The following is a 13,014-nucleotide window of genomic DNA, read 5'->3' as shown; positions in this document are numbered from 1 at the left end:
ATTTCAACATTTAAGGTAAGTTTGGATAAGTACATGGACAGGTTGGGTATGGAAGGCTACGGTCCAGGTGCAGGCAAAGGAACTAGGCAGAATAACAGTTAAGCGCAAACTAGTTGGGCCGAAGGTCCTATTTCTATGTTGTAGTGCTCTATGATTCTATTACTCTATAACCTTCTTTATAGTTTATCCCCATGGTTATCCATTTTTACCTTGAGACACCCACCTCCATGACACCCATCCTGCAGATAAAGAAATTTCTTTTCTCTTTTTTCAAATTCTGATTAAGGATCTCCGACCATCATCTCTTCCCCCAGATGCAGCCAGGCCTGTTGAGAAATTCCTGAAACTTCTACTTCTGTTTTAGATTTCCAGCATCTGCAGGTTTTTTTTATTTTTGGTAACCTTAAAAATTAATTGCATCTCTCTCCAGATGCTGCCTATCCTACTAAGTATTCCAGCAACTTTATTATTTCTGGTTAAGTTTATCAGGTGACTGACTGCACTCCAATGGGTCAGGGTGAAATTTAGGTTACCATAGATAAAAGTGACCATAAAGATTTCAAAAAAAAACAATCAACAATTTCACACGAACATTAATTGCCGAAAAGATGTACATTTCTCACCAGAACTGTTGGTCAGCACGGTCTCCTGCTCAGTTAGACCGCCAATCACCATAGCAGCTGATGATGTCACTGTAGGTTGCATGGACAGGCTGGTAAGTGGCTGGATGACCACATTGGCAGGCACTGTGCTGTCTGTTGATTGGAGAGTCCCAGCTTGTTGGGGTAGGTTAGGGTCTGCAGGGAGTTGCTGGGTGAGCACGTTACTCTGTTGTAATGTCTGCTGCAAAATGCTCGAATCAATCTGTAGAGAATAATGTAAGAGGGGTCTGAAGAAATGTCTAATCAAACAATAAATCAGATATGGGCCAAACAAAAAGTCAGCTTGCTGAATGACATCAATGATGAAAAATTGACAGGCACTTAGTCCATTTACCAATATAGGATTATCGTTACTTTATCCTTTAAACAATCTGAAGCTGAAAACTGAAATCTATTTACATGCATAAAAGATACAAGAAGTGGGTTAATCAAAGAACTGACCTAGCTCAAAATGCAAGTCATTTTCTCCATCATGTATGTGCTGGCTCCTTGAACGATCTCTCTTATTCCCTTTGCTCTTTTCGCTCTAATCAGCAAATATGTTCTATTCAAGCATTTATCCAATTTCTTTTTGTAAACATAATTCACTGGATTGAATACTTTTTTATCTTCCCAATTGCTCATTTGTTGAATATCCTAAAATTAGCAACAAACAATTTGCTGGAGGACTCTGCAGTTAAGCAGCATCTGTAGATGGAAATGAACAGATGATGTTTCTGGTTGAGATACTGAAACATTGAACATCCATTTCCTCTACAGATGATGCCTGACCCACTGAGTTCCTCTAGCATCTGCTTGTTACTCCAGATACCAGCAGCACCAGCAGTCTCTTGCTTCTTTACCTCAAAATTTGCATCCTCTGATAGTAAAACTAGTTTCATCTCGCTCACCCTATTAGTTGAGGTTACTAGAACAACATTCATAATGCAGCAATCACACGCACCAAAATATTAATTTCACAAACACATCTAACTGTTAATGGTGAGATGATGGTATTGAAAATGAAGTAGTCTTTCTGATGCACCTGGGAGTTTCTTTCATATTTACTAAAATGCCGATGGGCACTTATAAGGACTGCTAGCATTAACAAGCTCTTTTGCTAATCCTCTAGCTTCTCATTAATTTTACCATATTGTATGCAATCTCTTTTGCTTTTATACTCTTTGACTTAACTAGTCAGCAATGGTTGCCTCATCCTCGCTTTGGAATGTTCCTTAATATTACAATTCACCCCCAGAAACTCCAGCCATTGCTGCTCTACCATCATCCCTGCTAGTATCCCCATCCAATCAACTTTTTCCAACTTCTCTCTCATACCTCTAGACTGTAGTTACCTTTACTCCACTATAATACCTTTGCATCCGATTTTAGCTTCTCCCTCTCAAACAGCAGGGTGAATTATATTACATGGCCTCCTAAAAGTTTGTTATAGAGAATCAGTGCATGGTTTTCCATTCTGGTGTGAAGAACCAGAAATGGTTGCACTTTTGCTCTATTCAACAGTAAATCATCTTTGACTACACAGCACTGCTACTTTGTAGCATTACGGGAACAAATTTCTACACCATAAGCTTTAAATTCTTATCCTTGAAGAAGCGGTATAGAGTGATGGCAAGGTTCAGGAGGGGGATTAGAACACGAGCAAACCAAAGGCAATGACACTGATGTTGGGACAAAGTCACACAGAGATAGAGAAGTACAGGTTTCCCCCGCTATCCGAAGGTAGAGCGTTCCTATGAGACCGTTTGTAAGCCGAAATGTCGTAAAGTGAAGAAGCAATTACCATTAATTTATATGGGAAAAATTTTTCCCAGACCCAAAATATAACCTACCAAATCAAACCAAATAACACATAAAACCTAACATAACACTAACATATAGTAAAAGCAGGAATGATAATGATAAATATACAACCTATATAAAGTAGAAATATTGTATGTATGGTGTAGTTTCACTTATCAAGATCAGGAAGACAGCGAGCCAAAATGGATTTGGAGAGAAAAAAAAAAATCGGCACATTCACGCACGTGCACGTACACGCCTACATACGTAACTGCCCGCACAAGGCTTCACGGTCATTGTAGTCTTTCTCGAGGTAAACACATGTATAAAGCTGGCTTCTTTTTTTCGTAAAAGCAAAAATCCTCTTTGGTTAGCGAAAACAGGTACTAATGTAGGTCTTTCTTAACAGCAAGCTGTCGTAAAACGAACGTTCGAAAAACGGGGGGCACCTGTAGTTACTATTTTAACTTCGCCTATTTAATGAAAATAAGGTTAGATGCTCACTATGACATGGACTTTGGAGCCATCCATGAAGGTTCACGAACTGATAACTCTGCACCTGCATACTTTGAGACCTCTCAACATGTAGTGCTTTCGAAGAATATGGAAAGCAAGATTCCAGTGAAACTCCTTGTAGCAGAACCTGCCAAAGCTGGGTAGGTGCATTTACATCACTGTCAGCCCTATAATAATATACAGATTTATAAGCTACATCACAGCAACTCTGATGACAAACACTTTACCTGTAGTGTGATGTTGTTTATATTCGTGGGATCAAGGCCAGAGATCTGGACATTCTGTCCAACCAGGTTAGCAGAGACAAGCTGCAACTGTATTCCTTCGAGAATGGCAAAGCTGGCGTCTGTAAGGGATAATGTTAAATCACCTCCCGCTGCCAGAGAGAAAAAAATTAAAGGCATATTATTATACCGTTTAGTTTAACGAGCTTATTAAAATCTAATCAGTTGTTTGTTTTAATTGACATTTACATCCTCCTGACCTAGTTTTGATGTTGAACATTAACCTTACCATTAATTAAAAATATTATTCCTGTTACATCTACAGTGCATTCATTAAAACTGTTTCCACTACTTACCAGCTTTTAATAAGTTAATTACAATATCTAAATCCTCGAGTATTAATGCGATGGACAAAATGGCCAAACCTTGTATTGTTTAATTTTATAACTCAATTGCAAACATCTTTCAAATGGTACTATGAAATACATTGAGAAATAAAAATAATTGCTGCTTACCTGACATTGAGGAAGGAAGTGTGGCTTGTCCAACTAACCCCTGCTGCAGAAGGTTCTGATCAAACTGATTGGTCATAACACCATTGTTGGTGATGCAAACATTTGCATCAGCAGTTGTCAGCAAGTTAACAGGCTGCAAACTCTCTGTTGTTTGGCGAGTTATAGGCTTCCGAATTTTCTTTGGCAGTGAGGTAGGCTTAAAGTGAGATTGTATGTGGCTCTTCCTGTGCCCCGATGTCCGGAAACGCACGTCACAATGAGGACATTTGAAAGGCTTTGCTCCAGTGTGTAGACGCATGTGAACTTTTAAGCTACCTTTGGTCGAGAAGGGAGAACTGCAAACATGGCATTTGAAGTGTTTCTGACCTGAATTTCAAATACAAAGATACAATTTTCATAATTACATAAATAATAAAAGGGCAAAACAAATGCAAACATAAAACTTACCACATGTCAGGCCAGGAATATAACTATAAATAAACTAATGCATCGTAAAATGTACTGCTAACTTTGATAGGTTGATAATGCAGTTTTGTCAAGTAGCATTCTTAATTTATGAATTCTCTCAAAATGAATTTATTTAAGAAATAGATTTTTTTAGCTAACTTATCTAATTTTTCTCTCTTCCATGCTAATCTTTTAAAGGAATACATTGCAGCAGTGGTTCTAGTTAATTACCACTTCCTATGGATATCTTGCTTCAATGACACCTCTATATGGCATGGTTCAAAGCTAACCTCCTAATGGAAACAGAAAATATATTGCTGGGGAAGCTTTTACTCTGACAGCAATTCAGATCCTGGTCACAACGAGCTTCTGAAATTTATTATTATGTTAAGTACCTTGTAGTAGGCTCACATTTAAAAAATCATTGGAAGCACAAAGCTTCAGCATTTAAACAGTGTTTTGCAATCAAAATCATTCTTAAATTTATACATCAAACAGCAGGGATCAATCATCAGATTTTATTGAATTCATAGTAAAGTGCCAGGACTCACTCTAAACCAAGATACTCCCAAAATAGATTTGTTAAGGTTTGAAGTCAGTGGAAATGATTTTCTTATTGATCTCATGCATGTACTCTTAAAACCAGTTTAACTATCTTGAGGAAGAAATTTGAATGAAGTGCCTGCAGTATATCAGACCCAGTAATTGAAAGAAATGATGGGAGTGATAAAGAGGAACGGCTATACAGACGATGAAAAGAAAGGATCGTGAATGCTTTGATCTTGGGAGCCCGATATAACCACAAGTTGTGGTGAGGAGCAGAAAATTTAATTTTAAAATATTATTATGGGATTTGCAGTTTAATATATCAACTAATGTCAACATGAATCAAAAATAAAATTTGCGATTCATTTCATGGGAACTAGACATTATTTTGGCAGAGTGGTTAAATTTCTGGACTAGTAGACAGAGGTCTGGAGCACAGCTCTGGAGATACAAATCTGAATCCTACCACAACAGAATTTAACTCAAGTGATTAAGCAAATCTGCAAACTGAGGGGGAAAAACCTCAGAATTTGCAAATGACTAATAAACATTAGATTGTTAGGAAAACATACCAACTTCACTCATGTCATTCAGGGAAGGAAAAGTAAGATTTTATTTTCCTTGTGAGATCAATTAATGTGATTGACAGCACTGTGAAAGGGTATAGCAAACTACTGGCAAATAAGATAACAATGGATTAATCGTAAATTCTCAGAATCCTGACACCATCAACATATACAACAAAAAGGCCATTCAATCCCTCATTCAGCTGTACTATTCAATTGGATCTTCTCTTCAAGGACAATTTGCTTCCTTCCCACTGATGCAGTGTATTGTGCAGTAACTGATGAGACCAACAGGCAACTTGGCATCACTTTGATAGATGGGGTGGACGGTACCTGATGAACCAGACAGGTGAGTAGTTTATGAAGGGATGCACACCTCCTTCTGTTTCACAAGGGTTTCTGTTTTCTCCCATTGGAAGATAGTCTTCAATGTTGAGTGGTCATGGACTCAGGTTTCCTATTGCTCTTTCAATCAGATTACAATCTGTTACATACTTCCAAATCCATTAATAAACTTGCCTCACAAAAACAATTAACTGTGAAGAGCATACTCCCATCAACACTATCCACCTCAGGTCTATTTTTAACTCTGAATTGGACAGGCCCAACAGGAAACAACTTTTATCCATCTTTCATTCACATTTCAGTCAATAAACTACAAGCCCAAAGATAATTTTAGTGGAAATATTTTGATGGATTAGTCCTGTTACTATAAAATATCGTTGCAACATATAGTGGAGCAGTGACCAGTTTAGACATTTCCTTTTTCAAAGCTCTCTTCTGCTTTCACTATTAAACTAAATATTCAGTATTAATCCCAAAAATACAGCTATTAAACCATTCCAGAGTTATATTTAACTCTGGATGATCCAATGAGTACTGTTGTCACAACTATTACCCATTTCCAAGCATACTTTTACGTGGTCTGGTGTGGCAATTCGGATGCATAGGAATGCGAGAAGCTACAGAGAACAGTGGAGACAACATTAGCATAGTTCTCGCCACCTCAGTAGTATCTATAGGAGGCGCTGCCTTAAAAAGTCAACATCTATCATCAAAGTATCCTAATATCTGGGTCATCTTCTCACAGGCACCATCAGGCAAGAGATACAGATGTCTTCAGTCCCACACCACTAGATTCAAAAACAACTTCCCTTCATCCATTCATATCTTGAGCCAACCAGTACAACTCTAATGACTATCTCAGTATAGCAACACCATGACTACTTTATACTTTATACTCTTAAGTTCTAATTGTGTTCTTCCTTGTATAATCTTGTGTAATTTACATCTTGTGTAATTTACATCTATGATTCTATCGTGATGTTTCCACTGTATCTGTGCATAGATGCATTTATGCATATGTCAATAATGTTGACCCCTTTACTAATGAGGAAATGCAGTTAATCTTCAACTACTTTTTCTTTTAAAGTGAGCAACTTTGCTTTCATTTACTCAAGAAACTGATGAGCACTACAGGTTATTATTATTATGAGTATTATTTAAATGGTGAGCTATCACAGCATGCTGTTGTGCTGAGGGACTTGGGAGTGTTTGTGGATGAAATGCAAAGGGCAGCTTTGCAGGTGCAATAGGTTATCAAGAAAGCAAATGGAGTGTTGGCCTTCATTGCTACAGGGATTGTAGGTTTTTGTAAATAAAACGAAGTGAGGCATTTTATGTTTAATGAAACAGATAACACATTCCATTGAACTCCAAACCCTTTAACACAAAAGCGTGCTATAAATCCTTACATAACAAAACTCCCTCATGTCAGACCAACCTCTTAAAGTGAAACCCCAACTCAATGGCGAGGGTTGCCAATTATGTACATTTCTCCCAACTACATTACCCTATATGATTAAATTTAAAAGCAACAATGCTGCAATGGTACAGGGTACTGGTGAGGCCACACCTGGAGTACTGTGTGCACTTCTGGTATCCTTACTTGAAGGAAGATTTATGGGCTTTGGAGATGGTACAGAGGAGATCCACCAGGTTGATTCCAGAGATGAGGGGATTATCCTGTGAGGAGAGATCGAATTTGCCTGGGACCATACTTGCTAAGAGTCATAAGAATAGGAGAGGATCTCATAGAAACATAAAATTATGAAAGGGATAGATAAGATAGAGGCAAGAAATTTGTTTCCACTGGTGAGACAGACTTGAAATAGATGAAACAGCATCAAGATTTTGGAGAACAGACTTAGGACAGAGAAGAAGAGAAACTGCTTTTCCCAGAGAGTAATAAATTTGTGGACTTCTCTACCCCAGGAAAGCAGTACCTAATTAAATACATTTAAGACACAGATAGAATTTTACTTAGTGGGGAATTAAGGATTATAGGGAAAGGACGGGTAGGTGGAGCTGAGTCCAAATCCAGATCAGCCATGACCTTATGGCAGAGCACATTTGATGGGTCAGATGGCTTACTCTTGCTGTCACTTCTCACGTTTTCATGCACAGCTTATGCCTGCTGCATTAATTATGCCAAGTTCTCCTAAATGTTCAATCACAAGCCTGTTCAACATGTTGCTCAACTACTCTGAGCCCATCTACTAAATTTCAATGCCAACACCATAATGAAATTAGCAAATAAGCTTATGGTCAACTTTCTTATGTGAAAGTAATCCAAACTATTGGTTCATAAAATGCTCACTGCTTCCAGTTTCAAGTCACCGTGAGGTAAATTTGAAGTTTTCAAACCTCAGCTTCAGGCACTGGCAATAGTGACAGAAAACTGGATTCATTACAAAATTTTCCATCTATTTAACAGAAAAATGTTAAGTTTTGCAATTTGCACTCAAATGTCTATCAAGCTTACTCCAGAAGTACTGAAGGTAAAAAAAAGTTTTATTCACAAAAAAAAAGCATTAATGCACAATGTGGACCTGCCCAATCTACCATTTCCAAACATTCACATCCTGCTTTTGTGCAATTAGCAAATAGTGTTTGTATATTTACTACTTAAGCCGATTATCACTTTAGAATTAGATCTCAAAACAAAGCTGGACACCATCAAATATTGGTCTCTTATGTGAATTCAACTGGCTGTTGATTCCTGAAATAACAGCAGCAGCTCAATTCCTTTTAGGAACAGATATATAACAATTTCCCCAATTTAGCACCAACAGATCTGTCTGAAACAAGAGTGGTTTGAGCAGCAAATGGAATGTGTCAAACCAGTAAAGTAGATGCTGAGTCTCAGTGCAACTATGCATTTGTTGTACTTGTTCATGTTTCTCTTTATAAATAAATAAAATCAATGCAATTGCGTAAGTAGCTAATGTAATAACACCTTAAATAGGAAAACAAGAACTTAAGGAGTAAGTAGTTAAGCTTGCAATTGAAAGCTTTCTGTTTAGCTAAGTGTTTTATAGCATCCATCAACCACAAATGTCTTTTTATAACGGCTTAATAGAGAAAGCAGTACTAACCCGTGTGAGTTTTTAAATGACAATCCAGTGTAGACTTCACTGTAAAACTCTTCCCACATTCATCGCACTTAAAGGGCTTCTCACCTGTATGAATTCGTATATGCCTAAACAGGATGAAAGAACACATATTACTATTAAGATAGATTCAAAATTGCTTCTTTTAAAAACAAATTTTCAAAAAAATATCCAATTAAATTACCAAAAGTCATTATGTTTCTACATACGAGTTGGCTAGATATTTAATAGATGTGAGACAGTTTGCATACCAGGCTGCATCACTGCCTGATATGGGGTTGGGGGGGGGGGGGGGCCTACTGCACAAGACCGAAAGTAGCTGCAGAGGGTTGTAAATTTAGTTGGCTCCATCTTGGGTACTAGTCTACAAAGTACTCAAGATATCTTCAAGGAGCGGAGTCTCAGAAAGGTTTTGTCCATTATTACGGACCTCCAGCACCCAGGGCATGCCCTTTTCTCACTGTTACCATCAGGTAGGAGGTACAGAAGCCTGGAGGCATACACTCCAAATCAGGTACAGCTTTTTCCCCTTTGTCATCTGATTCCTAAATGTACACTGAACCCGTGAACATGAACTCTTTTTTAAAAATATGTATTACTTCTGTTTTTGCATGATTTTTAATATATTTAATATGCATATACTGAAAATGATATTATTATTATTATTTTTTTCTGCTTCTTCTTCTATATTATGTATTGCATTGAACTGTTGCTGCTAAGTTAACAAATTTCACATCACATGCCGGTGATAATAAACCCGATTCAAAAACACATTTTTTTTCTTTTTAGAAATTCACCTCTTTCAAAGAATTAAAAATACTGAAAGGTTACTTGAAGTTATGGTAGAAACACAAAAATAATCTGCTTTTCTCCCCCAATACTTTATAGAGGCATTTTGATCCAACAGAGTATTAAATCATGAGGGGTATAGATCGGGTGAACATACATAGTCTTATTCCCAGGGATGGGGAACTAAAAACTAGAGGACATAGGTTTAAGGGGAGAGGTAAAATATTTAAGAGACCTGAGGAGCAAATTAGTCATGCAAACATTGATGCTTTTAAAGAATAAGCCATCAAGAAAGAACAGTTGAGGCAGATACATTAACAATCACGTAGAGAAATACGCAGATAGGAAAGGTTTAGAGGAATATGCAGGTAAATGTGACTAGCTTGGTGGACACAATGTCAGTAACAGACACGTTAGGCCTAAGGGCCTGTTCCCATGCTGTATTTTCTCTGACTCTATGGCCCAGTCCCAAGTTACCTACAAAGGCAGCTACAGGACAGAGAACCTAGTAACTTTCTTTCAGGGATCATTATATTCCACCAGTGAAATGACATAGGGAAGGTGGGTGGATGACAGGTTGGTAATGAACTGGATAACTCTTTAAGAGAGCTGTTAGCGGGATAAAGAGGTAAATGCCCTACTAAAATAAGATAGACTACAGAATGGCTCTTGCACCAAGTACTGAAATGACTCTCATGCTTGCTCAAAGTTAAAACTTGTAATGTCAGTCACGTGACAGGTAGTAATTGGGCGTTCTAATAAAAAAATTGTACCCAAGGTTAATAAGTGCTGGCGTCTGTCATTCTTCAGCACTGGCTAAAGCGTACCTCATTTAAAAGACTGTGCAAATTTAGTAGTCTTTCAAAATAAGGGTGACTGAAAGATGATACAAGATCACAGAAGTCAATTTTATTTGCAGAGAATATTTCCTTACTATGTTGCAGCTCTTTTTAATTTCCTCAAATTAGAAATGCTCATTATTAAAATCACTTATTGGGGCAGAAAAATAAAGATAATATGGTACACGAATAATAATTACAGATCAGCTTGCTCATTATGATGACATATGGACAATTGATGCTTAGATATTGAATTATCCAAGGCAACAATAAAAATTAATGAACCATGCAAAGTTTAAACCCTGAATACATATTTTAATCTATATTTTGTTTCACTTCACAAGCCAATTAAGATAGCTTCTGTCAATTAAGCAGGATAATTAACACGTTCTCAATACGATTTAACACTCCTTCACCCGTTCTTGACTTTTCCATAATTCACCTTGATACCAGCTCCATAAAGACGACTTACAGCATTAAAGGCAATTTCAATATTGATAGATAACAGTTTTCCAAAAAGAATATATCTTTGAACATCAGCAAAACTGTTAATTTCAGACATGCGCTCACAACTCAAACCAATGAAAGCCTGTTATTTTTAAAAGACATATTCCAACTCTGAACAGGTAGCAGAAACAGAGGACAAAATGTTAGTGGAGCTGAAAAGGTGAATGGGAATTTTTTACAAAATGATTTAAGGGCAGAGAAAACAGTACATACATATGACTAGAATAAAAATAATGCAAGTTATAACCAATGTAAAGGATGGAGCAGGGAGAGATTGCAAATTAACAAAGCTGTAACACTAATTACATTTATTTAAACTTCTGCTTTCAATATTCATGTTTGTCCAAGTTATTTCAGATACCTAACCATAATGTCATCTCAACACTTCTGGTTTGCAAAGTAGTGGTTCACAGGTACTGTAATTTGCCTCCTCTGCAATTGATTAACTTCCCTTTACCAGGACTCCCAGCAGAGTATGCACACAATGAACTATAGCAACTTAACTGGCTATAGATGACAACTTAGCAAAAAATGACTTACATTTTTAAAGCATTTTTCAAGATAATAAACATGGTAATAAAATATTTTGTGATAACTCACTAATAACGGGATACTAATTAAGGACAGTGATGGGTGAATATTCAATGAGATGAAGAAAGTAGGTAGAGCGATAAGTTATGGGTAGCTATAAAAAAAAAAGTTGCTTCTGACGGGGAGTAATTAAGACAGTTCTCAGGAAGAGAACTCCTATGCAACTGGGCTCACTAGGCTTTGAACTGTTGTGACATAATCTAACAACTAATTTCATGCAACATACACCATCATATTCCACAATGAAAATAATGCTTTTAATGGGAAGTGTTTCTTGGTATTCTGTATTATTATTTCTACTGAACTCCACCAGACTCCCAGCTTTCTGAGTACTTCACTGATATGTCAGCCCAGATCACATGACTGTATCATAGACTGTGACCAGTACCCTTAGCTTAATAAAATCAAAACTGATATAGAGCAACATGTTTGCTGTCTTGATGCAAATTAGGGTAGATAAAATCCCCAGGGTCTCACTAGGTGTTCCCTCTGACCCTGTGAGAGGCAAGTACAAAAATTGCAGAGGCATGTGCAGGGATATTTAAATCATCCTCAGCGACAGGTGAGGTACCGGAGGATTACAATATAGCTAATGCTGTTCTGTTGTTTAAGAAAGGCCCTAAACCAATACGCCAGGAAATTATAGGCCAGTGAGCCTCACATCAGTAATGAGAAAGTTATTGGATGGTATTCTAAGGGAACGGATATGAGTATTTGCATAGACATGGACTATTAGGGATAATCATCATGGCTTCATGTGTGGTAAGTTGTGTCTAACCAGTCTTATAGAGTTCTCAATCGACAGCAACAATCCTCACCTAACTAAGTCACTGGGCTTTTTGAAGCTCTTAGTACAAAACGAGCACTGGTTTGCATGTTTAGGCTCCTCTTCCATCTCTGTGTTCTTATCCTTCATCTCACTGACACGGTCCTTTTCTGCTGCCGATTGCACTAACACTTTTTCAGAAATCGTGGCGTCTAATCGCGTTTCAGTTTTTGCCAGTTCTGCCGTCTCTTCTTCTGTAAATGTGATGATCTCAATCCTTGGCCTTCGCACAACAGGTCTCTCTAGGTTTTCATCCTCATCTATGTTTGTAGGGTAAAAGCAGAAAACATATTTTTTTGTCATATTTAAAAGACTCCACCATTAAAAAAGACTTGTGTAGATTGCCAGCAGTTATTGAATGTGGAAATGATGTGCCCCTGCCAGTGAATAAAAAACAAAGTGCTTAGCATGTCAGGCAGCATCTGTGGAAAGAACAACCACAACATTTCAGATTGGTCAACTTTCATCAGAAATAGGTCTTGATGGCTGTGACCTTTCTGATAAAACATCGTCAACCTGAAACAGTATTTCTCTCTCCACACATGCTGCCTGCCAGCTGAGGACTTGCAGTATTTTCCCATTTTTTTATTTCAAATTTCCAACATTTGCAGACACTGCTTATTAAATTTCCATGAGTTATTTTATTTGGAGCTAATGCCTTTTGATGCTGAAACGTCAGTACAATGTGAAGGTTCCTGGGAGAACGTATTAAGGAACTGGAGCTGTAGCTCGATGAGCTTTGACTCATACGG

General features: G+C 37.5%; 1 protein-coding gene across 4 annotated transcripts in view; it reads right to left on the bottom strand.

Moving 5' to 3' along the window:
* The window catches only part of LOC140730323 (zinc finger protein 236-like), a 161,454-nt gene that overhangs the window by 23,159 nt on the left and 125,281 nt on the right, over positions 1-13,014 (bottom strand). For all 4 annotated transcript variants that reach the window (XM_073050576.1, XM_073050586.1, XM_073050604.1 and 1 more), the window contains 5 exons: positions 12,255-12,522; positions 8,696-8,799; positions 3,700-4,065; positions 3,188-3,336; positions 624-864 (listed from right to left, as the gene is read on the bottom strand). In XM_073050576.1, the coding sequence (XP_072906677.1) occupies positions 624-864; positions 3,188-3,336; positions 3,700-4,065; positions 8,696-8,799; positions 12,255-12,522 (1,128 nt within the window). The remainder of the gene's footprint in view (positions 1-623; positions 865-3,187; positions 3,337-3,699; positions 4,066-8,695; positions 8,800-12,254; positions 12,523-13,014) is intronic.

The sequence above is a fragment of the Hemitrygon akajei genome, chromosome 1 (assembly GCF_048418815.1).
Source record: "Hemitrygon akajei chromosome 1, sHemAka1.3, whole genome shotgun sequence".
Classification (NCBI taxonomy): domain Eukaryota; kingdom Metazoa; phylum Chordata; class Chondrichthyes; order Myliobatiformes; family Dasyatidae; genus Hemitrygon; species Hemitrygon akajei.
The sequence above is the reverse complement of the archived record's forward strand: the minus strand, read 5'-3'. Positions and strand labels throughout refer to the sequence as shown.